The following is a 24399-nucleotide window of genomic DNA, read 5'->3' as shown; positions in this document are numbered from 1 at the left end:
TGCTGGCAAAGGAAATGAACCAAAGACAACCAGTCAGTGGGCGCCCCGGACACACGGAGAAGAAAAGCCTACAGGCCCACAATCATGCGGTGCGCCGAGAGGCAAAAATCCCTCACCTTACTGCTTGCGCGGGAAGCTTGCCGCCGCGATGGAGAGTGGCCGGCGCGGCGACGTTCCGTTGACGCCTGGGCCGGAGGCTTCTCTTCGCCGGAGGCGATGGCGGGCCCAGCTTGCCCCGGGCTGGTAGCGCGGCGATGGCCGTGGAGTAGGAAAGTCTTTGCCACTGTCGCGCATGTCGTCGCTTCTTGCCGCCCGCGGAGTGCGGACGGATGATGTGAAAACTGAAGATTCTTGCCCGGTCAAGAAGGAGAACTCGAAGATGAGCAGCAGGAAGATGAACGAGGAGAGGGGGGAGCCCATGATGGCAGAGGGGGTGTTCGCTACCCCGCACCTATCACCACTTTTGTAACGTAGTATTTTGGTTACATACTGCCGCTACTGTAGCATGAAGATCGGAAGGAAAAAGTCGAGACGTCGAAGAGGTTTTAAAGGATAACTTGTTTACTTTACAGATGACATTGGTGACATTTAGCACATATGAATTAGAATGAATACACTTGTTACATAGATTAGAAAGACAGTCAAAGATTCAGAGTACTTAGCGGGACATAGTTGGCGGGCGAATGGCTCCCGGCGGGAGGGCACGACGACGAGCGGCAGAGTGCGGCTCTCCTGGTGTTGCTCTCCCTCGCTCCCCAGAGGGGCCGCGTTATATTTGCTTTGGGGGGACGCATTGGGGGAAAAAGCGCATCCTAGCGTGTGCGGACCGGGTGGGAAAAGGCTAAGGCACACCCGCAGCCAATCAGGAGGACGCTTCTTAGCTCCAATCAGACATGTCCCCGCCAAAGTGAAAAGGACCAAAAACACAGACACAAGGTTTCGACTCGAAAACGCGCGCTTGGAGAATTACGGGTGTAGAGCAAGTAGTTAGACAAAACGCACTAACGTAAACAGGGGAAAAGGGAAGGTCGTCGGAAGAACGCAGCGGCCCGCGTAGGCGCGCAACGGGGGGGGGTCGGAGACGCCAGTGCGTGCGGTAACGGAAACCGAGGCGAGGGTTCGCTTCCCCCACCAGCCGTCGTCTCCCGGTCGGCCGACGGGCCGACACACGCGCCGGAGCCGCTTCTCAGAAAAATAGGGGGCCACGGCCCAGCCGCGTCCGAAGCGCTTTCGCACACAACATTTTGGAGGAAGAGCCCTGGCTGTGGGCAGAACTTAAAAACAACCAGAAAACATCAAGAGATCTCCGCTTCGCGACAATATCTCGCAGGCGCGAAGATTGAAACTTCTTCCTGCAGTGTAGATGGTTGTCTTCCGGGTTTCTTGGCAGTCGTGACGTGTTCGGTAACCAATTCGCCCCGCTCTTAGACCTCAGGGGCCAGGACTCGTTTTGCGTTCTAGCCCTGCTCCAACTGACCGTTACAAGGGACCCGAGATAAGGAACAATAAATAGGGTCAAGGAAATTAACCAAGGAGGCCGCCTTAAATAACGGCGCTTGCCAATAGCGGAACGGTTAATTGGGCGCACGGAACATTGCATTCCTTCCCGCAGTTAGAACAAAAGCTGCTCGGAATGTCGTCATCACTGCAAGCCTTGTCTGCAACTTCTTTGTGCGTCTCGAGTATATGCAAAAACAATGCGCTGAAGTCAAACTACCGTAAGTAGGATCGCCATTAAAGATAGTGCTTTTTAATTTCCCCTTGCGAAGGGGAAAAAAGAAAGACGGGCAAGGCCACGACCTAAGGTGGCCATCGGTCGCCGTGGCTTCAGTCTCGCGCCCCGTCTTCCGCGGCGTAAATTTAGACCACGTGAACTGCGCACACTTTAACAAAGACCGCGCAGCCTTAAATGTTCCCCCTAGGCGGCCCAGCACGACGTGATCTCGCGCTGCAACTTCTCACAGGCAATTTCATCGCGTGGGATCGTAGGGGTGAACGTGTCTTCCGCGATCGGGTGATATGCAGATTGCAGGGGGCACGATCTGCCCGCACCCGATGCATGCGCTGTCATCATTTTGTTGTTATTTTTTTGTTCAGTTGTTACGCTAGCTTACAGCGTAGTATCCTAGTTGCGCTGCACCGGGGAGTCTGTGCGGAGCAAAATGAAAACAGCGAGAAATGTTCGTCGCCCGGGATTTACGCGTAGTTGGACTGAATAACGTTTCCTGTGCTCGTCATTACGTTACGACATTTCCTGGTCTGTTGGCTTGCTATTAAAAACGCATCGATGCAACCGGTGGCACGGCCGCTCGATGCAAATTTCATCGAGCGGCCGTGCCTGTGGTAAAGACGACGTTTCGTCGGCGTCCCTATAGCTGCTTCGTATTCGCACTCACGCTGTATGCCCGTACAAAGATTCAGGAGAAAAATTCAGCGCCCTTCCACTCTGTGAAGAAGGATGGCAAGCGAAGCTGTGGTGCCGAGCCTCAACGTAAGCGACAATGTACTTTGACCGGGGCGTAGTCAAAGGAGTGCCCAAAACACAACACGTTTGTTTGTAATTTGCGATTGAGCATACTTCCTAGTTAATTACCTGAATGAAACTTGGACTTTTTTTTCTAGCGAACAAAGATGCAGCTGTCCGTTTCCCTCCCGGAGAAGCCCACGTATTGTTGACAGCAGACGGGAATTGCACAATAGGGAGTTTTAGCTGACCGTTTTTCACGCTCCGCTCCTCTCCGATAGCAAGCGGTAGCGGGTAGCGTCATTGCGCATGCGTGGGCTCCGGTTTCGCTGAGCGCGCCGCCGGTACCGGAGCGGACCGTCGAAAACGGTAAGCTAAAACTCTCCATTTACAACTTCACTGCGAACTATGTAATCTTGAAAAGTAAATGAAATTCGGCGTAATGTTAGAGTCGTCATAGCGGCTAAGTGTTATGTAATTTGTTTCGAGATAGTTTATATATAATAAGAGTTGCAACCGTTTTCTGTAATCATACTCCCTTCGTAGATGAATATGCTTCACTGTGCAACCCTCAATGTGGGAAAGCCATCTTACAAAGACCAAGCTCACACCCATGCTTAACTTACACCAAGGAGGTTAAAAAAAATTGCTTGGCTTACACCGATCCCCTTGAAGTCGGCTTCACCTCTGAACAGGGCTGTATTGCTGAGAAGAGTATCTTTTAGGTGAAATGTAAGCCGTGATACAACAAAATATGAAGGCGTAGGACGTTCTTTTTTATTATTTTTGAGTTTCTTCAACGGTCAAGGTGTGGAGCGCAGTTTGACGATCCCGAGGATTTGAGTGATCGCCGCAAGGTGGCGCTACGCTCGCGTACCATTCTGGTCTACATCGCTGTGTTGCCGGAGACGGTCTGCCGGATCGTACCTATAGACAGCGTTGCTGTAGAAAGAAAAACTTTTCGTGACTGTGCGGCGGTGAAGCCAGACTTATATCCACACGCTGTGAGCTTCAATTTCAGCGCACCTCTTAATTTTGAATGCAAGAACTTTTGCATTAATTGGTGCTCATTTGTTACATAATAAAAGATAAAAAGAGGGATAAACAAGTAAGAAGGAACTGAGGAGTTTCCCCTTTTTGTCTTTGTTGCTTGGAATTCTCCTCCCGCTCGCATACGCTTCAGACATTTCTCAATACTACACCGGGGCTTCCAAGCAGTGACCCAGTCTCTTACTTATTTCTTGGTCTTCGTGAAATGTGGAATAAGCTTGCGCAGTGCTTGCGCTCGTCTCTTAACGAATGCCTGAAAATGTCAACACCTTTTATTCCTCGTAGAAGGTCACCGCGCGCAGCTGCGTCTCGGCGTATTTTCTTAAGGCGGGCGCTTCTTGTCCTTTTCTCTTAACACCTTTGCCTTTCACGACAGTAAAGGGGGCGGGTAAACAAACCATGACAAGTGTTTGGAGTCGCTGTTTATTGTAGGGAGAGTAAGTGTTTGCATAGGGAACGCCCGGACGAAGCCAGTGTCTTAGCAGCTTAGTGTACACCTAGCCAAGGCTATTAAGGACGCGAGTCCAGCGAAACGTAGCTGTAAATCGCGTTGTCGCTTAACACATCTGTTTGTATACCTACTTATCTTCAATACAAAATTTGCGCCATTATGCTTCATGGCATGGTGGTGACTCTCTGTTTTGAAAACATGGAAGCGTGGTCATCGAAGGTAGCCAGCAGCGAACAGCGGCTGAAGTTTAAAAAGGTCTTGAAAACGAAATAGGAACTTGTTTATTTTAAATAACAAGCTTTGGTAACTGCGCGGTAACATTGAATTAATACGATCAAACGAGACTGGTGACCCCACTACCATCTTCCAGCCATGTTTCTCGGCGGTGTCTTTGATTGGCGGCCGTTAATAGCTAAAACAAGATCCTGTGACGTCATAAGGTCCTGGCGAGAATCTGATAAATGGCAATTATTAAAGTTCCCTCGGCCTTCTCTCAATTCTCAAACTTACTGAACTAACTATAGTTTAAATCGGTATACATGGTAATCACTAAGCTCACATGCCGAATTGTTTCGATGTCTGCGCTTGTGTCGCATGGTGGTGTAGCCCCAAGCTAGCACATCAGGATGGCTAGGTTCTTCTGTCTCACCCTTCGAAAGACGCTCCTCCCCGTTTTCTTTCTCCCGACTCACGGCCGGGCTACAGCGGCGGCGTCTGTAGCTCTAGCCCGGCAGTGGCCGACGCTGCTGCTGCGTTCGGGACGCCGCCCTTGCGAATTCTAGGTAACGGCTGGCAGAATCTCTGGTTTCACTCTCTGTAGAGCCAAGTGTGTGAATTCAAGTGACGTCGCATGGGCAATTGTATATTGGAGCAAAAGTTTTTTAACAGGGGAGACTAGGTATGTCCTTCCCCAAGATGCTGACCACAAGCCGCAATACCAGTGCTTAAGCTTGTTCTCTCGCACCTTGGGAGTGCCTTTCTACGCAGACAGTCATGGGGCCAAGCGTCCGTAAAGAATAAATCAGGGGTCAATACGTTGTTAGTGTCAACGGAGCGGCAGAAAAATGGCGTTATGGGGATGAGTAATAGTGCGGAGGATTTCTTCGCGAAGGTGTGCGATTCATTGGACCGTCGGTTAGCTGGCACATGAGGCGCAAAATCTTGGGGATGAATCAAGCACGAACTTGAACGTCCTCCTCCTCCCCACATGAGCTAAAAAAGTATAATCCTGCTCTTTTAGCAAAGAGAGAGAGATAGAGAGAGAGAGAGGAACATTCGCATTATACAGTTACGACTAACTACGTCATTTTATTTGAATTCTTTTGTTGAGGTAGCTTTGCATCATACGCCATTGACACCGCGATCCCGTTGTCCTTGCAGACCGCACGCTTCAAATTGTTTTAACGCAGCGAAGATTGTAAATCATCGGTTAATATAATAACACAAAGACCTCAGATTAATTTACACTGGCTGACGTTTTCCGACATGCACCGATGTATTCGCCATCCATATTCATATCATCACGTACAACATTTGGATCTTTGCAGATGGAAGGGGAAGAAAAATGCGTAATTGACGCTAATTGTTGAAGCAATCAGATACAATAATGATTATGGCAATGACGATGGCCCACAGCAAGTGGTTGTGCTCGCCGATCTCGCTTCGCCAAAGTTTTCCTCTTCCGTCTCCCGGGGATAGTTTCTTGATGATCTGTGATGTGTTATTGTTTCGCTGGTGTTTAGGGCGACATTGTAACATATACAGTAAAAGCCCGTTAATTCGAACTCGAATGGGACCATGAAATTGTTCCAATTAAGCGGAGTTTGAATTAGCGGGCGGGTGCTAGAATGAATGGACATCTCACCACACTGCGCGGGCAGAACACAACGAAGCCGCCTCTGGACTCGTTATCGCGAATTAGGCGCTACTACACGTTTGTGGCAGGTGATTTCGCAAATAATGTTTCGTAAATAATAATGGCATGCGCCGGCGCACTGGCGCCGGCGGCGCGGCGCCCTCTGTAGACGCTAAATAAGCTGTTGCAGGAGCGTAGTGCGCCCGCCACGCTGTTGTTTTCTCTGTTTCATTGTTTTGCATCTCCAGTTAATTTGTTTTGGTTCGGATTTGCAACACATTGTAACCACTGCGGGCCGACTTCTTCTGCCAGGAGTGATGGAAACCGGGGAATCATAGTTCGAATTAACCGTTCTGGTACCGATGCGTTCGAATTATCGGTAGTTTTTCCCCATATAAATACACAGGGCTGTGCCGGGACCAGGGCGGGAGTTCGAATTAACCGGAAGTTCGAATTAGCAGAGTCTGAATTAACGACTTTTTACTGTATTAAGTAATGGCGGCAATATTTCTAAGCCTGCGGAAAAATCCTGCATTTGCCGCGTGCACAAAAATACCGCGACTCGGGCAAGTGTTCTTGCCCGATGTCGCACTACAGCTGTGCGCGACATATTCGAGCAGACATTCATATAAGTGGAGCGGACGCGCAGTCACATCCAATGTGCCTTTTTTGTGTGTGTGTGTGTGGGTGTGCAGCCTAACAGGGGAGAGAGACGTCCTTGAGCTGCTCATCCGTTGGGATCGTTGGGATGAAACCCTTCTGAAACGCGCGCTTGTCCGAACCCGCCATTGTTGCCTACCGCGAGGTCTGTCCGACATACTACGCTGTACATACGCCGCAGAATAGAGCGCGTGCTCCGGAGTAGCGCATAATGGCGCTTACGTATTATCAGTGGGAGTGGGACGGAAGAGGCGGACTGCGTGCCGCAGTTCCCAGTGCTCGTGTGTCACTGCGGGGATCGCGGGGAAAGGGAGCTTGCCGCCGCTGTCGCCCGTTGCTCTTTGTGGAGCAACCTTGGCCGGATTTTCGCCTTCCGGCAATTGTGTCCCGTCACGACCACAACTCTCCCTCGTGTCCCCGTCACCGGATTCATTCGTCTCTGTGCATTTTTTTTTTTTTTTGCTTTCCTTTCGTTTCGTATGCTTTCCGGGATGGTTTTGTGATGGCCTTTGTCGTCTGGATGGGCACTATATAATCGGCGCGTACGTGGAAAATACCGCTGCAATGACTCAACACACGGTTCCGTAGTGTGTACAAAATTAGTCGTTGAGAGGGCGCGCATCTATGATAAGCATGCTAAGTCGTGCTGCACGGCTCTGCTTTAGATAACACCAGAAATCTCGCGCCTCATTAACTGTATTTGCTTTTATCCCGAGTATGTGCCGCCTCGAGTTATTTTGTCCTGTCTCCAGATGTATAGCTTCTCAAAAGCTGTCGTTCGCTGCCGCACCATCTAGAACGAATCGCAGTTGTGAAGATTGAACCATTCTTTATTTAATTATTCCCTTCTTATGTCTACTCATTTTAATTTTGGGGGTTTAATGCGCTCATGCAACACCTGGGCCATAAGGCACGCCGTAGTGGAGGGCTCCGGATTAATTTTGACCACCTGGGGATCTTTAACGTGCGCTGAAATCTCAACACACGAGTGCGCTGGTGAGCACGAGGTCGCGGGTTCGATTCCCGACCGCGGCGGCCGCTTTTTTGATGGAGGCGAAAAGCGAAAACGCCCGTGTGTACGAGATTTCGGCGCAAGTTAAAGATCTCCAGGAGGTCAAAATTAATCCGGAGCCCTCCACTACGGCGTGCCTTATGGCCCAGGTGTTGCATGAGCGCATTAAACCCCACATTTATCAAAATCAACACACGGGCGTTTTCGCTTTTCCCCTTCATCAGAAAAAGAGTCACCGCTTCCGGGATCGAACCCACGTCCTTGGGCTCAGCAGCAGAACTCGCCTTATCCTCTGAGCCGACTTGGCGGGTTGCTTCCCATGTCGCTGGGCGCATACGTTTGACCCGCAGACTGGGCGGCTTTCTGTGCGGCTTACGCACTGCAAGCAAAATTGGCTCCAAGCTCGTTAAGCCTAATCTCTCGGCTGGGCGGAAAAATCGGTTCAGTGCGAAGCTCCGGAGCAAGCGTGGTGTGCCGTAAAGGAAGCGTACCAAACTCGGCGACCCATTCGCCCCTGTATCGACTGCGCGACCTTGGAAGATGCTGTGTTGCAACGGCGGCGCTTATTGCGTTTACGGATGTCCCCGCCACAGTAGGGCACGGGCTCGCCGCTGCACGCCGCTCCTGCTCTGAATAAAGCGTCGTAGCGTGAATCCAGGCTCCGGCAAGGGGACACGCCGCAAGACGCGGCGCGTAGCGTGTGTGTGCGTGCCGATTTCGTTTCCATATGAGCGCGGTGGACCGGTCCGCGGCGGCTTAGTTTCCGCTTGGGGGGCCACTCACACGGCTGCTGGATCCGTTGGTCGGCGGCGTGTTGCGGTGGGTGCGCCGTCGTCGCCTCGGGCGCTTTCCCAAGCGGGTCACTGTCAGGCGGGGCTGCCGTGACGAAGCTTCGAATTGAGCGAGCCATCATCTCGCTGCTCCGGCGCGCGCCATGTGAGTGCAGTTCAAGCGTGACCGTATAATGATCGGCCTCGATCGCGCGACGCTGCTGCCGTGACTCCTTTGACGACGGTATACGCGTTTGCACTCCGCGTTGACTCGCCGGTGTGTATACCGTGACACCTTAGATAAGGTTAAACGTGGGAATTGGTCGTCGTGAGCTGTTTCACCGCCCCCTGTCGCCAGTCCAAGCGACCAGAGAAAAGATTCGAGACCAATGTAGAGGTCACAAGCTGCGCAAACGTATTAAGAAAATGGGGGTGTGTGTGGGGGGGGGGGGGGGGGGGGGGGTGGAGTGAGTCGGAGAGCGTGTTGACGCTGCGCGTTCATAATCTGCCGATATTCTCAAAGTGCAATGGTCATTAAAATTGCCCCAGTAATCGCTTGACATCGTGCAGATCCGAGGCAGCAACGTCTACGTGTGGCCTTAATGATAGTCACCTTCTGGGGGCCTGCTTCATCTAAGTTGTCGGCTTTACGGAGTTACCAGCTGACATCACCTGACGTTCGCTCCTTTTGTAGTTCATTTGGGGGTGATCGATGCGACTAGTGCTCGCATAAGTAACCAAAGAAGCGTGGTAGAGCGTAGAGCAAATTAGAAATATTGTGACCAGGTGGGCGGTAAGATAAAAAAAAATTAAGAGAAGGACATGTTAAGGCCGTTGTACCAACTAGTCGTACACCTTGCATCACGACCATTCATAGTATAATTGGATCGAACGGCTTCGTTGACTCCACCGGGCTTAAAAAAAATCATACGCACGGAACTATATATAGTCGCTGGGACAATGATTTTGTACAGGATGTATACGTGCCAGATGGTTCAGAAATAGAAATTAAGGCCAGTTCAAAAAAAAAAAATGTCTCTTATCTCGTGCTCCGCAGAAATGGCTGCTGAAGCAGAACGCAGAGATATATCGGAAACAAAATTTGGGCTCTAGCTCAGTATCACCGATTAGTATACGATTCTCATTTCTCATCTCCTGCTACTTTTCAATGCCGCAACTAACGGCATGGGGAGAACTATCTGCGTCTCTTCCGCGCCACCGTTCCTAAACGGAAGTCATATCCGTGGGAAGGGTCGCGCTTACACTTCGGAAGTCCCCGCAGGTCGTCTTCACCACAGCGCTCCAGAATGACCGAGTGAAACGACCGAGTGGGCGAATACGGCGAGTGACGAAGCCCAAAATATTACTGGACCAAAAAAATCCCGGGCCATCTCCACTAATGTGAAACCTGTGGAGGGGTAGCGCCTTGGCGCTTTTGCCAACGGAGATGAAACCGTTAGGGCTATTTCCGTTGGCTATTTCGGTTGTATAGTTTTGACATGTTTTGTCCAAGCGTTTTGTTTATAATAAATGGGGTAACCGCCGACTACTTGGTAGGAAATGACGGCATGCTTCCTTTTTTTTTTTTTTTTTTCGTGTATAGGTGCAACGAAGTCGAATTATGGGTTTTAACGCGCCGGAGCTACACGTGGGCTATGAGGAGCACCGGTGCAGGGAATCCCGCTGTCAATAAAATCGAGGACCCAAATGGGTAGCCGGAGCTCTTCGCAGTTGGGCGATGCCAAGATTTTTTACGTCACAAACCCGAGGCTTTCGGATTGCACGTGTCGCGTTGCTTTTGGGGCCTTGAGTCATCTACCTCCGGGCGGCAGCCGCGGCCAGATACCATCTGAAGTTCATCTCCCCCCTCACGTGCGAGGGCCTGGTGTTGGAGCACGTACTCAGGAGCGTAGCGCGTTTCCACGATCGGAGCGGTGAGAAATGTGATATCGTCCTGGAAAGGTGTCTTCGTGGCCCTGGGTTTCCATCGGGCGCTTCTTCTTTACTATTTCTCTCCCTCTCCCCTTTCCTGTTTGTGATATTGCAGGTCACAAACCATGCATTAAGCGCCGTCTTTCCCCCTCTCCACCTCCATTTTTTTCAGACTTAGTGACTTCAACAGGCAAGCCTCAGCACGTTGACCCATTACTAAGGCTTTTTTTTAGGGGCGGAGACCTTAGCACTTCGCCTTGTCCGTGGCTTGTCCCTTGGCGTCCGTGTACACAGTGTTGCGCATGCGCGAGGAGCATTGAATTGGATTGGATTTGGATTGGTTTGGATTGAATTGGATTGGATTAAATTGAATTGTATCGAATCGGATTGCATTTGAATTGTATATGCTGTACACACGCGTTGTCACTCATTTACATGCGCTAGTGGGCAATGCCACGAGTGATTTACGGTAAGAACGATCCCCAGTGCTTCGCCCACTCGTCATTATCCACTTCGTGGAGATGCGTGAATTTTTTTCTTTTTGGCCATGCTTATGAAAAACTATTTTCTTTTTTATCCATCTGTCGCTCATTCAGCCACGAGTGTTCGCTCTCCACCGCTTCGAATTATTTTCGCCCCGATCACCGCTACAATCTCCTCCGCGACGACTCCTCGCGCGAGGCTGCAAAAGGAAGCCCTAAAGGTGAAAGGCTCAAGTCCATTTCTCACGTGTCTCCGCTGCCTCAGTGCCGCAGTCACCGAAGCGTCTGCAGCGTAGTGGGGGAGGGCGCGTGCCTAGGCTTCGAAGAATACCATCCTCGGCATTCTTTCGTCAAGTGACGGCGACGCCGGGTCGACTGGCGGAATTCCCCTCGCGCCGCGCTTCGCGAGAGAGCAGCGTCGTCGTAACACACCGACACACCGCCCTCAGCGACCGACGAGGCTCCTGATCCGTGCTGCGGTGCGAGCACGCGTGCAACGCGGTGGTGCGCGCTTGCCGGGGCAGACGTCATCACGTCAGCAATGAATGCTATGTAGTTCCACGGCTACGCTCTGAGCGCCCGGAGTCTAGAATCGTCGTAGCGGCGAGGAGAAAACGATGGAAGAACAGGCGCTGGAAGGGCCGCGCCTCGAGGAAAACAGCGCTTAAACAAACGGACGGCTTCTCATCGGTGACGTAACGGCCGACGTGAGTTTTAACCCCCTTTTACGTCTGTCTGTCAGCTTCTTGAGACGCGTGCGTGTGCGCGCCCGCCTTGGGGAATGATTGGTCGGCTATTGCCACTCGTTCCTCTCATGGGTGCAGATGTTTTATTGCATAACGAACGTCGGAAAGGGCCGGGATGCGCTGACCGCGCCCGCATCCTGCGCTCATCCTGTTATGTTATTGTGCGCACCGTCATCCTGCACGCGGGGCGCGTGTGCAGAAGAAGCAGTTAAGGACCACTCGGTTTTGCCCTTTCGGGCTCTTTATGAAGACGGAGCCTCAGGACGGCCCGCCTGTTTCGTCCCGATGAAGATGTCCTCTATACACGATCGATGTGACTATAAGCGTTTGCGGCAACTTGCCCGAGCGCGTGTCGCGAGCGCCGCCGTTGGAGTGATGGCTGAGAAAGTGGACCTTTGGCCACGGAGCAGCGGGGCGACCGGGTTGCGCGTACGGTAGTCGGGCGTGACGTGAAAATAAATGGGGCAGTGCCGGCCGCCGTCTTGCCACGAGCTTTGAAGCGCTGAGAGAGCAAGCACGACGTCGCGAGAGAATGAAGCACACGCACGGTTTTTTTTTTTTTTTTTTGTTACTCCATGCAATTAGGCGTGGTTTGTTCAGCCTTCATGCATGGCTTTAGATTTCAGTTAAGCGAGCTTTGGTAGGCAGTAAATTAGCCTGAGATGTCAATGTACCTCGGCCACCGTGATAGCTATACAGTGACTGACATGCACGATCGCTGGTTTGAAGTTGGGCCGCGGGGACCTCCTCCTGCTTTTTTTTATGGTGGTGAAAGGTGAAAACAGCCGTGCGCATATGTTAGGTACGTGTCAGGGAGCTCTAAATGGTTCTAATTAGCGTCACTAAATACGCTGCGATTAAGAGTACCGCCACTTCGTGCACCCGGAAGCGCCAGGGGGCCATTTTGTTTCTGGCTTGCAGTGTTGTCATCTCTCCCAACGAAACCGCCGCCGGTTGTGACGGGCAGAGTGCGACCGGCCGCTATAGCGTCCACGCAGCAGAGAGAGATAGAGAGAGGAGAGGCGCCCAGAAACAAAATGCTGTGCGCATATGTAAACAAATATCACGTGGTGCCGACCGACCAATGAAAATCCTGGCGGCACATAACAATGAGAGAAAAGAGTGCCGATACTCTCAGAGCCTTTATTTAGTGACGCTAGTTCAAATCAACTCGAGAGTCCACCAAGCATTGTGGTGCGCCTCTTAGCGCAGAAGAAACTGTTTCAGCTCTAGTTTAATCCGTGCCTAACGTCGCTCAAAACTCTGCACAGAAAAGTGGAAAGGAGGAAATTTCTGGGCCAAGAAGTGTGAGGGAAAGTGGCGAGGAGGCAAAGATCCGATGAGCAGGCGTGGGGAGTGCGCGCCTCAAGAAAAAAAACCCTTCCCGTGGTCGGAATCTAACCGGGGTCCCTCGCGTTGTGAAACCCACGTCTATCCTATTACCGCATCCAAGGCACCCAGCAATTTCTTTGGGTTCGTAGCGCGGGCGTTGGCTTTGGACTCGGCTGCGTTGAAGTGGATGGATGTTCGGCTGGAGAGGCGCGTATCGGGGATTGGCTGCGCTTAGTGATGACGTAAGTTCTGACGTGAAGAGAGAGTGAAATGACATTTATCCAGAAAGCTCCCCCTTAATAAGGGGCGGTGGCAGATGGCCGCAGGGCAGCCGCGACCTGGAGGCCTCGGGAGGTTGACTATACTCGGGTACAACTTAAGAACGGCAACGGAAGCTGCCGCTGTGCCTCATCACCGCAGCCGGATGTTACTCCGCGCGGCGAAAGTAGTGCGTTACCGGGAATGTTTGGAACATGGCACGAGCCGTTTTCGTGATTTTGCGGACCTAATATGCTTATAAACTACTGCAGCGACGACAAACAAACTGCGTGAGAAAAGGCAGACGATTCACGCATTCAAACCATCTCCTTTCAAAACGCACGCGCCCGTTGACATTTGGGTCCGTCACTTAGGCGGAGTCATACCGTACATGAGCTATTGCCGTTCTTAACTTGTTCCCGAATATAGCACCTGGTCTGAGAGGTGAAGGTGTTCTCCTAGTTGAAGAGGGACGGCGTGCGCTCAGCATCATTAGAGTCCGATCTAAGGTCAGTGGCAGACCTAAGAAAAGCCAAGTAAAAGCTAGTGAAGACCACCAGCTATGCCGTTTCCTCAATCCTCATATCTCAATTGCGAAGGTGGCGCAATATTTTTTCGCTGCATCAATACATTCTTAGTGTTAAAATACCAGCGCGTTCTTTAGCTCTTTTTACTCTCGCGCTGTTTCTGTGCCATCTTTTTTATCAGTTCTGATTGGGTGGAGAGTGGGTAGTATCCCGCATGTGGCTATATTACTGGTTTCATTCTGTTGAAAGTTGGCGCAAATTAAATACAAAGTTGTACGTCTGTGGCCTCTCGCTTTCGTGTGTAGTTGCCGCCGTCGCTTGTTTAAAATCACCGAAAACCACGAGAGGCCCATTAACTTTAACTTCCTCCTATAAGCTGAGGGCTCGGCTAACATCACCGTTTCCATTAATCTTAAAAATTCTGGCTTCACGTGGGCAACATTAGATCTGCGCGGACAATCGTATCATGGAGCGGGCTCTTTGGCCGATACAAACATAACTAAGGCCACCTCGCGAATTTCGGCTACGGATATATGTACTGGCGGGAGAAGGGACCGCTGTGGACGATAACGTGGAGTAGGATAGGGTGACAGTCACCAATGGGGGAATGATGTTAAGCTGCTCCCGAAAGGTAATAACGGGGGCGATGAAGGCGTTGCTGGCAGAAGACACGGACTTAACAGTTAGTTCAAATTCGCCACGGCAAAGATTCTCACACAGAAGCACAACGGAACCTGACCGAAAATTCTTCACATGGTACATAGAGTTGCTTGCATTGCAGCATCAAAAATTTGCAAAATGTTGCATGCAAAGAAAATATTTGTTGTCGAAGAGTGTGTGAGACAACGCGTCAGATTTGTATCGCAGCAATTCTCTCTCTCTCTCTCTCTCTCTCTCTCTCTCTCTCTCTCTATATATATATATATATATATATATATATATATATATATATATATATATATATATATATATATATATATATATATATATATATATATATATATTGTAACGTAGTCTTTTGGTTACATACTGCCGCTACTGTAGCATGAAGATCGGAATGAAGAGGTCGAGACGTCGAAGAGGTTTTAAGGGTTAACTTGTTTACTTTACTGATGACATTGGTGACATTTAGCACATAAGAACTTGAAACAAATACACTTATTACATAGATGAAAAAGACAGTCAAAAGATTAAGAGTACTCAACGAAACATGGTTGGCGGGCGAAGGGCTCCCGGCGTCTCCCCGACGATCGGCAGCAAGCGGCTCTCCTGGTGTTGCTCGCCCTCTCGCCGCTCAATAGCCAGAGGGGCCGCGTTATATTTGCCTTGGGGGGACGCATTGGGGGAAAAAGCGCATCCTAGCGTGTGCGGACTACCGGGAGCAAGTCTAAGGCACACCCGCAGCCAATCAGAAAGACGCTTCTTAGCTCCAATCAGACATGTCCCCGCCAAAGTGAAAAGGAAAAGATCACACACAGAAGACACAAAGTTTCGCCTCGAAAACGCGCACTCGGAGAACCACGCGTGTAAAGAAAGTAGTTTAGAAAAAACGCACTAAAGTAAACAGGGGAAAAGGGAAGGTCGTCGGAAGAACACAGCGGCCCGCGTAGGCGCGCAACGGGGGGTCGGAGACGCCAGTGCGTGCGGTAACAGAAACCGAGGCGAGGGTTCGCTTCCCCCAACAGCCGTCGTCTCCCGGTCGGCCGACGGGCAGACACACGCGCCGGAGCTGTTTCTTAGAAAAAAGGGCCAGGGCCCAACCGCGTCCGAAGCGCCTTCACACACAACACTTTGGAGGAAGAGCCCTGGCTGCGGGCAGAGAACTCAAAAAACAACCATAAAACATCAAGAGATCTTCGCTTCGCGACAATATATATATATATATATATATATATATATATATATATATATATATATATATATATATATATATATATATATATATATATATATATATAGCGAATCAGAATAGGAAATGAGGGGCTCGTCGAATTGTAAGAGAGAAGTAAGGATTGGCAGTCAAGAAAACCTCGGAAAAGCAAAGGGGAGAATGTGGTAGGTCATTGAAACATATAAGGAATTCGGAAAGACAAAAAGAAAGTGGAGAAAAAATGCCCGCTGGGTGGGATCCGAACCCAGGACCTCCAGAATACGCGTCTGGTGCGATGACCACTACTCTACCGGCGGGGATATTTGCCCCTCCACTTTCTGCGGTATTTATGTTAAGGTATTTTTGTATCCTGTGCTTGGGGGTGGTAGCCAGCGCCACTCGGACGTATATGCATAAATTCACATACGGAGATGATTGGATGAACTATCCTGCTTTATATGTCAGTTCTGCGTGGAAATTTTCTTCTCTTTCTCATCACTAAACTGTCTTGTGCTTTCCTGAGCTGTTCGTAGTTTAGTAAATTCTTTCCTACCTACTGAACTTTAAATTTAGCAGCGGCGACTTCCGCGCAAGCGCTTTCTAACGCGTTTTCTTCTGACGTCTGTGTTTTTCTGCGCACACCGCCGGTATAGCAAAACAGCGGCCCTGCTCTCCCGCATGTTTACCGCGCGCATACACAGACGCGGGCGCGAGCGCTCAAACTCTGCTGGCGTGCCGCGAGGTCCTTCGCCTCGTGACGCTCACGTTTGTTGTTCTTCGCGAAGCGTGAATGATCCAGCCGAGGAACGGAATAGCGCGTAACGATCGGACGCACCTGGCGCCCGATCACGACCTGGTCGGACGCCGCCTCAGGCGGCGGCCGATTCGTTCTCCCTTGCACGAGCCAAAATAACGCTCCGGTTATTCCCCGTTCGCTCCAGACGCTTGTTGCGCCTAAACACTGCTGCTGGCGGCGCGCTTTTCCTGTTTGTGCGGACTTTAGTGTAGGCTAGAGCCCTTCCATACTGCTGGACGGGCAAGGAAGGGACTTTTAAAGCGGAAGTTTTCTTAGTGGGTCCGCACGCGTCCTGCCAAAAAACTAATGCATGGCCCCGTAGACTTTTTGGGCGACTGAAAAGTTCTCATAAAAAATTTAAAAAAAGGTCGTACGGCCTTCATATTGTAGCGTGGGCTACACTGGCCGAGGTTGAGCAGTTTCGCGTGGCTCCTGGAGAGCCGTGCTGCGCATGCCCGAGGAGCAGTGACGTCACACGGCGCACAGCACGTTGCGCGTTGCCCGGCGTCTCTCGCACACCCCACGCGCCCAGCGTCTTCGCCGACCTCCGTTCCGCATGTGGCGGCCCGGTCCACTTGATGACCATGCGGGGGGTGGCCGGGTGGGGAACCGATGGCTCGAGCGTCGCAGCAACACCGGCGTACGCCCGTGGAACCAGCTTAGCTCTGAGGCGATTGGTGACGCTGCGCCGGAGCTGCTTGATAAATATACATGTGTCACATAATGCGTATACCGTGTGTGTGTCATTGAAGCAGCAGTAAGCATGATATTCAAGCTAATCCTAGACAACCAGGAAAGCTAAGATAACCAGCTGAACCTTAGCTCACGCTACATGTATCCCGGAATAGCCGAGGTAAGCCACTGATATTTTTTTTCATATAAGACGGCTTAAATTGCTCTTGGACAAATGTCTTCCCAGCAAGACATTTGTGTTTAGAGGCAAAGCCAACTTTCAGGGTATCTGTGTAAGCTTGGTCTTTGTGAGCTAGCTTACCCACGTTTCCTGTTCTGCAGTGAAACATGGTCATGTATGTATGTATGTATTGTACAATAGAAAGAAAGGAGGGTCCACCAACAGGCGTAACTTGTCTCGCCTAGGGGCGGACACCGGAACGCCTGCTGGTGTAGGGGAGGTGGGATAGGGAGAAAAGAGTACATAGGTATAGGGGGATGTAGGATTACAGAAAATGGCTCAAACTCTGGTGTTATTAAAAGTATCCTGAAACAAATTATATGGCAATTATTCATCCGCTAAGACAACTCTGCTTGCGGGAAACCGGGCGTCTATTGTCTTAAAAGGGACATTTAAAAATCGCGAGAAAGGAACGGTTCTGGATAAGACAATACATGAATCCGTCATGAAGAAGGAGTACAATAATATACCTTTATCTCATAAATCGCGCGTCGGTATATATTTACTAAGGTCGTTCGCAGGTGCGTTTACTTAGTGCGCGAAAAATCGCCGCTTTCCCGCTTCTCCCAACTTCCTTTAAGAAAGGATGGTAAATTTCTCGGTAAACGGGCGCATTATGTATCAGTGCAATATCCGCAAATCTACAACTTCGAGGAACTGCTTGTCAGAGGGGTGCGCAAAGGTGCAAGTGACTGCTGCTGTGCGTCGCCTCGCACCATTTCACACTAAACGGCCTGCGCTAAAACATGCAAAAAGGTTCCCTATTGACGGCGCCAGCCCAAACGGGACAGCGTACCGTCAAACTTGGACGCCAGACAAGCCGCTGCAATCGTGAGCCGTGCCAGCGCCCCATTTCACGCACCAGACCCCTGGTGCGTGCAGTAGAAAACAATGAAAACGACCCAGGTGCATGTTCCGTTTGAATAGAACCAGCGTATACGTTGTAGGAGCACAAATGGCGTACATATAGCCATGCCCGTTTACTTCCGCGTCTCGTTTAAAAACCCACTTTTCCACACTTTTTCTTGCGCATGAGAACGGAAGACGCGTTACTGTAGTTACAGTAACCCGAAAGCATTATCCTGAAATCTTGAAAAAAAAAAGAACTAGAAAGAGCCTCAAATTTTCCGAAAAAAAAAAGCTATGCACGCAATTTAACATTTTTGTTTCCCTTCATCTTCGTCTCAACGCCGGCGGTGGGTTCGCACCAAGTGCCCTGTCACGTGACCTTCGTTATCCTCTGAAATGGGTGGCAAATGCGCTGACACTGCCTTCGTCGTCGCCGCCTGAAGAAAGGCAAACCGGGAGTTTTTCACCGAACGATACCGGCTTAAAACGGTCGTTCGGCTAGGCGGGGTCGGCTGCCCGACACAAAGGCCTCCCTTCTCCCCGCGCGTGCGTGATGGTGGCGGCGGCGCCTCCTTCTTATTCCGCGCACACGTAAGCTTGTCGGAGCGTCGCCGCCGGTAAGTGGGGGAATGGCTTGGAGAGGACCCTTGACAGTGGCCGTATACCGGCGGCAAGCCTCGGGCGTTTTCCTCTCGTTTCAAGCTCAAGGCCGCTGGCGCCGGCAACGATTGTCACGATGGTGTTGCCCCAGCCGGCCGTTGCAAAAGCGCCACGATGGTGGTGGCCCTACGGCGGCCGGTGTTCTCCTGCTTACTACGCAGGGAGAGGCCGCAGTTTAGCTTCTTCTAGCATCAAAAACATTCCGTTGTTGCTACAGATTAAATGTTATGCCTTGTAGCTGCGGTGTGGATATAAACCAAATCAAATCAAATCAGTTTATTTAAACATCCTAGGATGCTCAGGGGCACGGAAAAAAAAGCTTAGTGGAAAGCGGGGCAGGTCGAAGTTACATTCAGTGAATTTGAATTTGCTGACGCAGCTGCTCGCGGACACAAATGGGCACACAAAAATTGTAATATGAATGACAAAGTTAAACAATGATGGAAAACACGAATGATCTGATGTACACAATATGCGTACGATTTAAAAAAAAAAGCATAAAAGAAACGCTAGGACAATGCACGTTACATCAAAACAAAGTATGCGTGATTACAAAATGTGCGCGATAAGAAACACTGGCACTATTCAGATGACACAAAACAGAAAACGAACTCATCATATTACTACCTACACTTGCGACGTAGGTGCTTTCCACTGAAATGAGAAAGCGAGCAAGAGACGGAAGGACGCGGTTGTGATCCCGGCTGCAGTGGTCGCTTGTAAGATGGAGGGGAAAAGCAAAGACGCTCGTGTGCCGAGATTTCGGCGCACGTTAAAGGCGAAATTAACCCACTACTGCACGCCTCACAGCCCGGGTTTAGGCTCGGCGCGTTAAAACCCCTATTTTTTTTTTTTTTTATGAGAAGGCGCGAGCAAAAGTTGCGACCTAAGCCGACAATAATAAAGCAAGACTGTGAAACGAAATTGAGGATCGAATAATTTCCATGTTTTCACGCTGCTCGAGCCATCCCAAATAAGTAAGCCTTGAGTCTTGTTCCTTTTCAAGTGTAAATAAAAGCAAGCGCGGCCCGCCACCGCGGACAAAATTCTTTCGTGCTCGCATATCCACGAAATTTTCATTAGAGCGGGAATTTGTAAGACTGCTTCACCGTCCGTCGAACTTGCAACTGTTTGTATATCTGGCGACTGCAAAAGGGTTCGGCGCACGGCATAAAGCATCTTTCACCCCCAACCTTCTCACTCCCTATTTTGCGTATACTTGCGGGCTCGGTCGGTGAACTCTGAGGCGGAAGAAGCGCACAAAGTAGAAAAAAAAATTGTCTGGGGAGGGGTCGTTTTTTTAACAGCGTGTGACGTGCTTGTTTTCCCCTTGTTGATTGTATCTCTCTCCGCTCCTTTCTCGCAGGAGCCGAGTGCGTTCTCGGACGGCGGGCCGGGCCGCCAGCCAATGGGTCCTCCTCCCGCGTGGCGGTCACAGCACGGGAAATCGCGCAGGCGAAGTCGAGGAGCCTACCAGCCCGGCAGCCCCTAGACCCCAAGTCTCTTTTCGCTGCCTTCAGACGCGAGGAGTCCTCCCGTGTGAACGGGAAAGCCGACGCGAACCACCACCGCCGGGGAGACAGCTCCATAGACGAGAGCTCCATCAGCTCAGACACATCGTGCTCGTCGCTCGAGTTTCACCGTCCTCTCAGCGCTGGCGTCGAAGCACCCAGATCGTCCGTGCGCAACAGTCCCGCCAGATTCGACGCTGCATCCGGTGGCGCCAACTTCTCCGCCAGCTGCGTCAAGGGCTCCAACGAGAGCCTCACTCGTCGCGAGCGCCTGGAAGCCGTCAAGGCCAGGGTCGAGGCCCAGCGCAGTCGGTACGGTGGGAGTTCGTCTTCCGACGACGAAGAGGACGTCACGTGGCGCGACAACGGCAAGGTGACCAGGCCCAGAAGAAAGTCGCGAGAAAGCTCCGCACCACCGCGTCCGTCCGCTCCCGTGTGGCAAGAGAGTAGGGCGTACCAGGAACCCATGATGGTTCGCCGGGCGGGAGCCGTCACCCCGCTGACCGTCACTACCACGTTCCAGGGACCAGCCGCTCCTGTACAACCTTCGCCCCAGGACTCTGGCGTGAGCTCGCAGTCAGTCGCCTCTAGTCCAAGCCTCGGCCGTGCGCCGACTCCGCCCCCGAGACGAACCCCTTCCAGGGCGCTCACGAGAGACTCCTCGCTGTTGGCAGCGAAGCCGAGGAGACATTCGGCGTCCTTCGACCAATGGAGACTAGACGACAGCGGAATCGGTTCAGAGCGGAAGGACAGCTTCTACAGCTATGCAGACCTCACTCCAGCTCACGGCATCAAGGCCCGCATCCGAGGACCGGCGTATTCCTACACAGACCAGGCGCCGCTGAGATCGGATTCATCAGGGGCGTACATGAGTGATCCCCAAAGGACTGACATGAGATTCTTTGGCTTGGCTCCAAGGCATCGACGGGCGTCGATATCTGCCGAGGTTCTTGACTTGACGCCGAGGTCAGAAACGCCGCCGCGCAGGCCCCGGCCGCTGTCCATGGTTGCGGAGAAAACGAGAGACGTGCCACCTCCCGTGCCACGGCAGCGACCCGTCACTGGCAGCACAAACAGCCTTGAAGCCGCTCGACGCCGTCTGGACGACGTTATTCAGCGCGAGAGGGAGAGGCGTTCCTCGGCAAATCTCGAGACCGCGCTCAACGAGCTTGAAGAGATCTACAAGAGCCTTCGTTTGAATGAGGACGAGGACCTTCTATTTCGGGCCGAGCGAAGAGACCTACCCACAAAGTTTCAGCTCAACCGGCCAACTGCCGACACGATCTTGCCGGACGTGGCGTATCCTTTGAAAAGAAGCTGCAGCGACGACATGTCGTTTATATCCAGTTTGCGACAGAGAGCGCCGTCCTTCAGGCGTTCAGCGATCCCTGACAAGGTGATGGACGACCTGGCCTACCGACGCCTGGTCCAGCCGACGCCTCCGGCCAGGAACGGGGCTCGGACGCCGCCCCCACGTAAGGACGTTAGCTACCTGCTCTGCTCCGCAGCCTTCACGCCTAGCCTACATGTTGACCCCGCTCTTGCAGATTTGACACTTGCTGGCGAGCCCGACATCGAGAAGGACGACATGTCCTACCGGAACTACACGCAGGCGGACGCGGTCCGAGTTCCACCGCCGCAGCCTCCTTTCGGCATCCCCTTGCTTCCGACCCAGGGCACCGCGTGCGACTACCTGAGGGCCAGGCCGTCTGACGCCCCGCGGCCTCTCACGAGGCCCAAGGTGCACCCGGACCTCGTGCGCGACGACATGGCCTACCGGAACTTGCGAAAGGATCCGGCGGTGTCGCTCGCAGCGCGGCGCTCCGCTCGCGCGCTTTCAATCAGCGTCAGCTCCGACGCGGTTTCCCCTTCCGACAAGCAGGACAAGTCGCAGAGCATGACGAGCATTATGGAGGCGCTGCAGAGGGAATCTCAGCGATGGAAGCGTCTGGACGAAGGCGTGCCGCAGACTCCGAGCTCCGCGCCCGGAACCAACCACCGCGCGGCCAACGGCCCAGACTGGAGCGCGGCGAGGCAGAGAGGCAGAATCGTGCCCATGGAAGACCGCCAGCTTGACGCCCTGCTGGCTTCCCTGACCCCGCCTCCGGTCTCAACTCCAGGTGAGCGGCGCCTCACGGCCGGAGTTCGCATCCCGGCATGACACCTCCTCACCCGGCGGCTTCTAACCCGAGTAACCAGCAACCCAAAGTGATCCGAGCATGCCGTCTACGCTGCAACGGCTACTCACTTAAACGAGTGCGCTCTTAGACAGCTGGACGCCCCCTGTAGTGTAGTGGTGGAAGGCCTTGTCAGCGTCGTGTCTTCTGTGCGTGACCCGACTCGTGCCTAACGAGCTTGTGTACTGATCCGCTGCGTGTGTGTTGTGCCGGAATGCACTGACCTGTTGCTCCGACCTGCCTCGTTGGACGCACCCTGTGACACCCTCACGGGTCCCGCGTCGTTTAGAGTTATACTTACGTGCTTCGCAGTGCTTTCCGCTACCTAAAAGTGACAAATACGGCGCCTCGTGTGCAGTCAAAACATGTATTCGGAAAGTTCCCTCAAGACAGCTGTCACTCTTGACAAAGTCTCAATTTTGATGGCAAAGTATTATGCACCCTTTCTTCCGCTGGTCATTACTGCCATTTACAATGTGCACATTAAGTGTGCCTACCTGTAACCCTTAAGTCTATAACTGCCATGTCTTGTGGGGCAATGTTAGCCACTTGTTTGTAGCTGGTTCTAATTGGCCGACCGGCAGAAGACTCTGAGCTCTTTGTCGTTACGTGCAATGTACTACTGTGGCGTATCAATATTTTTTTTACTTTTGTACCGCAGTTTGTGTGAATACTTGCTACGTAAAACTGCAGATATATTAAGAGCTACGATACCAAAGCATACACAGAGAAAGTGCGAGAGTATTATTTTAAAGTGTTGAGTGATTGAGTTACATCTATACTTTAAAATGAACGAACTTACTGACGTGGTGATGAACTCCGCAGAGTACTAAAAGAAGGCTGTATATACTGCTCTTTATACGCTGGCCTGTGTGAGACTGGCCTCGACACGCCGTTTTGTCTTCGCCTGCTTGTTTACATTTTTTATAATTATCTAGTTCCTAACGCTTGTTAAAGATGAAGTGTGTTTGTGCCTGTGTGTATGTTTGCACTGAGTGCCAATGAAATTAGTGTTGTTGACACAAAACAAAGCCTCCTCAGTGTGCCTGTGTTGCGTACTCTGACGACGGCCGCAGCATGAAGTTGTGGCCTCGTGACTTGTTTTCTTATAGTTTTTAAAGCTACGTTCGGCAGTCTAGTGACGGATTGGAATGCAATTTTGTTGATAACTGATAACGGGTGTAACTTCGACGAAATTCGGGAAGTTTCTGGTGGATAGGTTTCCCAACGCAATAAACCAATTGGCTAGTGCATTGCAATAAAGGCGCAAAATTTTTGCTGCGGTTTAGATTAGCAGGACGCAAGGAAATTAAGAAATACGTATATGCTGCGTCGGTTTCTGCGGATATAGTGCGATCTCAGGCCTGTGTGTTTTTTCACCCACGTTATGCTGCGGCTGCCTCGTCTTGCTAATGGTGGGTCTTCAAAAAGGTAGGTTCCCACGCCTGTGGTGCAGCAAGCTAAGCTTCGACTTGATAGAAGTGCCGATTTTTCTCACCTGTGAAGAGGGCGCGTAGGTGCCCACTCAGAAGAGCTAAGGTAAGTAAGACGTAGAAAACCAAAGCCTCGTTACGGAGGGCATGATCGGGTTCAGTGTAAACGAAGTGCAACTGTTCTGCAAGCATTCCAACACAAAAAGAAGCGTTGTTCGTAAACAATGCACTACAGGCGATTACCTGGAAACGGAATGTGAACGAAACGCAAGTTCTCTAACAGCATCCCAACACAAAAGAACAGCGGAATGTAACAACAAAAACAAAAGACCGACACGAAGAGACTCAAGCTGCAGATTCGAGGCTTCCTCCGATGTTAACTCGCTGAGACAGCTGCGACTCAGAGCGTTGAGTAGTGATTGCTTGGCATTTCAAAGCGTGTAATGTTTTCACTGTGTACTGTCGCGGCGCTTCGGCGCCATGGCATTTTATCGAACATGAGTCGAACCTTCGTCGAAACCCTATCGAAACCGGTATCGTCCAGTTGGTATACCGATTAGAAGAGGCGTCGGTCACGAGGCCACATCGTGGCAAAAAGAGAAAGCAAGCTTCTGTACGGATATTAGGCACACGACAGCACCTGTTCGGCCG

The 24399-nt window shown here is 51.4% G+C and overlaps 1 protein-coding gene across 4 annotated transcripts in view; it reads left to right on the top strand.

The window, feature by feature from the left end:
* The window catches only part of LOC144170045 (uncharacterized), a 184630-nt gene extending 161281 nt beyond the window's left edge, over window positions 1-23349 (top strand). For 3 of the 4 annotated variants that reach the window (XM_077699556.1, XM_077699558.1, XM_077699557.1), the window contains exon 3: window positions 19994-23349. In XM_077699556.1, the coding sequence (XP_077555682.1) occupies window positions 19994-22299 (2306 nt within the window). In that variant the 3' untranslated portion in view covers window positions 22300-23349. The remainder of the gene's footprint in view (window positions 1-19993) is intronic. The other variant, XM_077699559.1, reaches the window with a different exon arrangement.
* The last annotated feature ends 1050 nt before the right edge of the window (window positions 23350-24399 follow it).

The sequence above is a fragment of the Haemaphysalis longicornis genome, unplaced genomic scaffold (assembly GCF_048455015.1).
Source record: "Haemaphysalis longicornis isolate Haplotype H1 unplaced genomic scaffold, Haemaphysalis longicornis Haplotype H1 scaffold_2, whole genome shotgun sequence".
In the NCBI taxonomy this organism is placed as follows: domain Eukaryota; kingdom Metazoa; phylum Arthropoda; class Arachnida; order Ixodida; family Ixodidae; genus Haemaphysalis; species Haemaphysalis longicornis.
The sequence above is the reverse complement of the archived record's forward strand: the minus strand, read 5'-3'. Positions and strand labels throughout refer to the sequence as shown.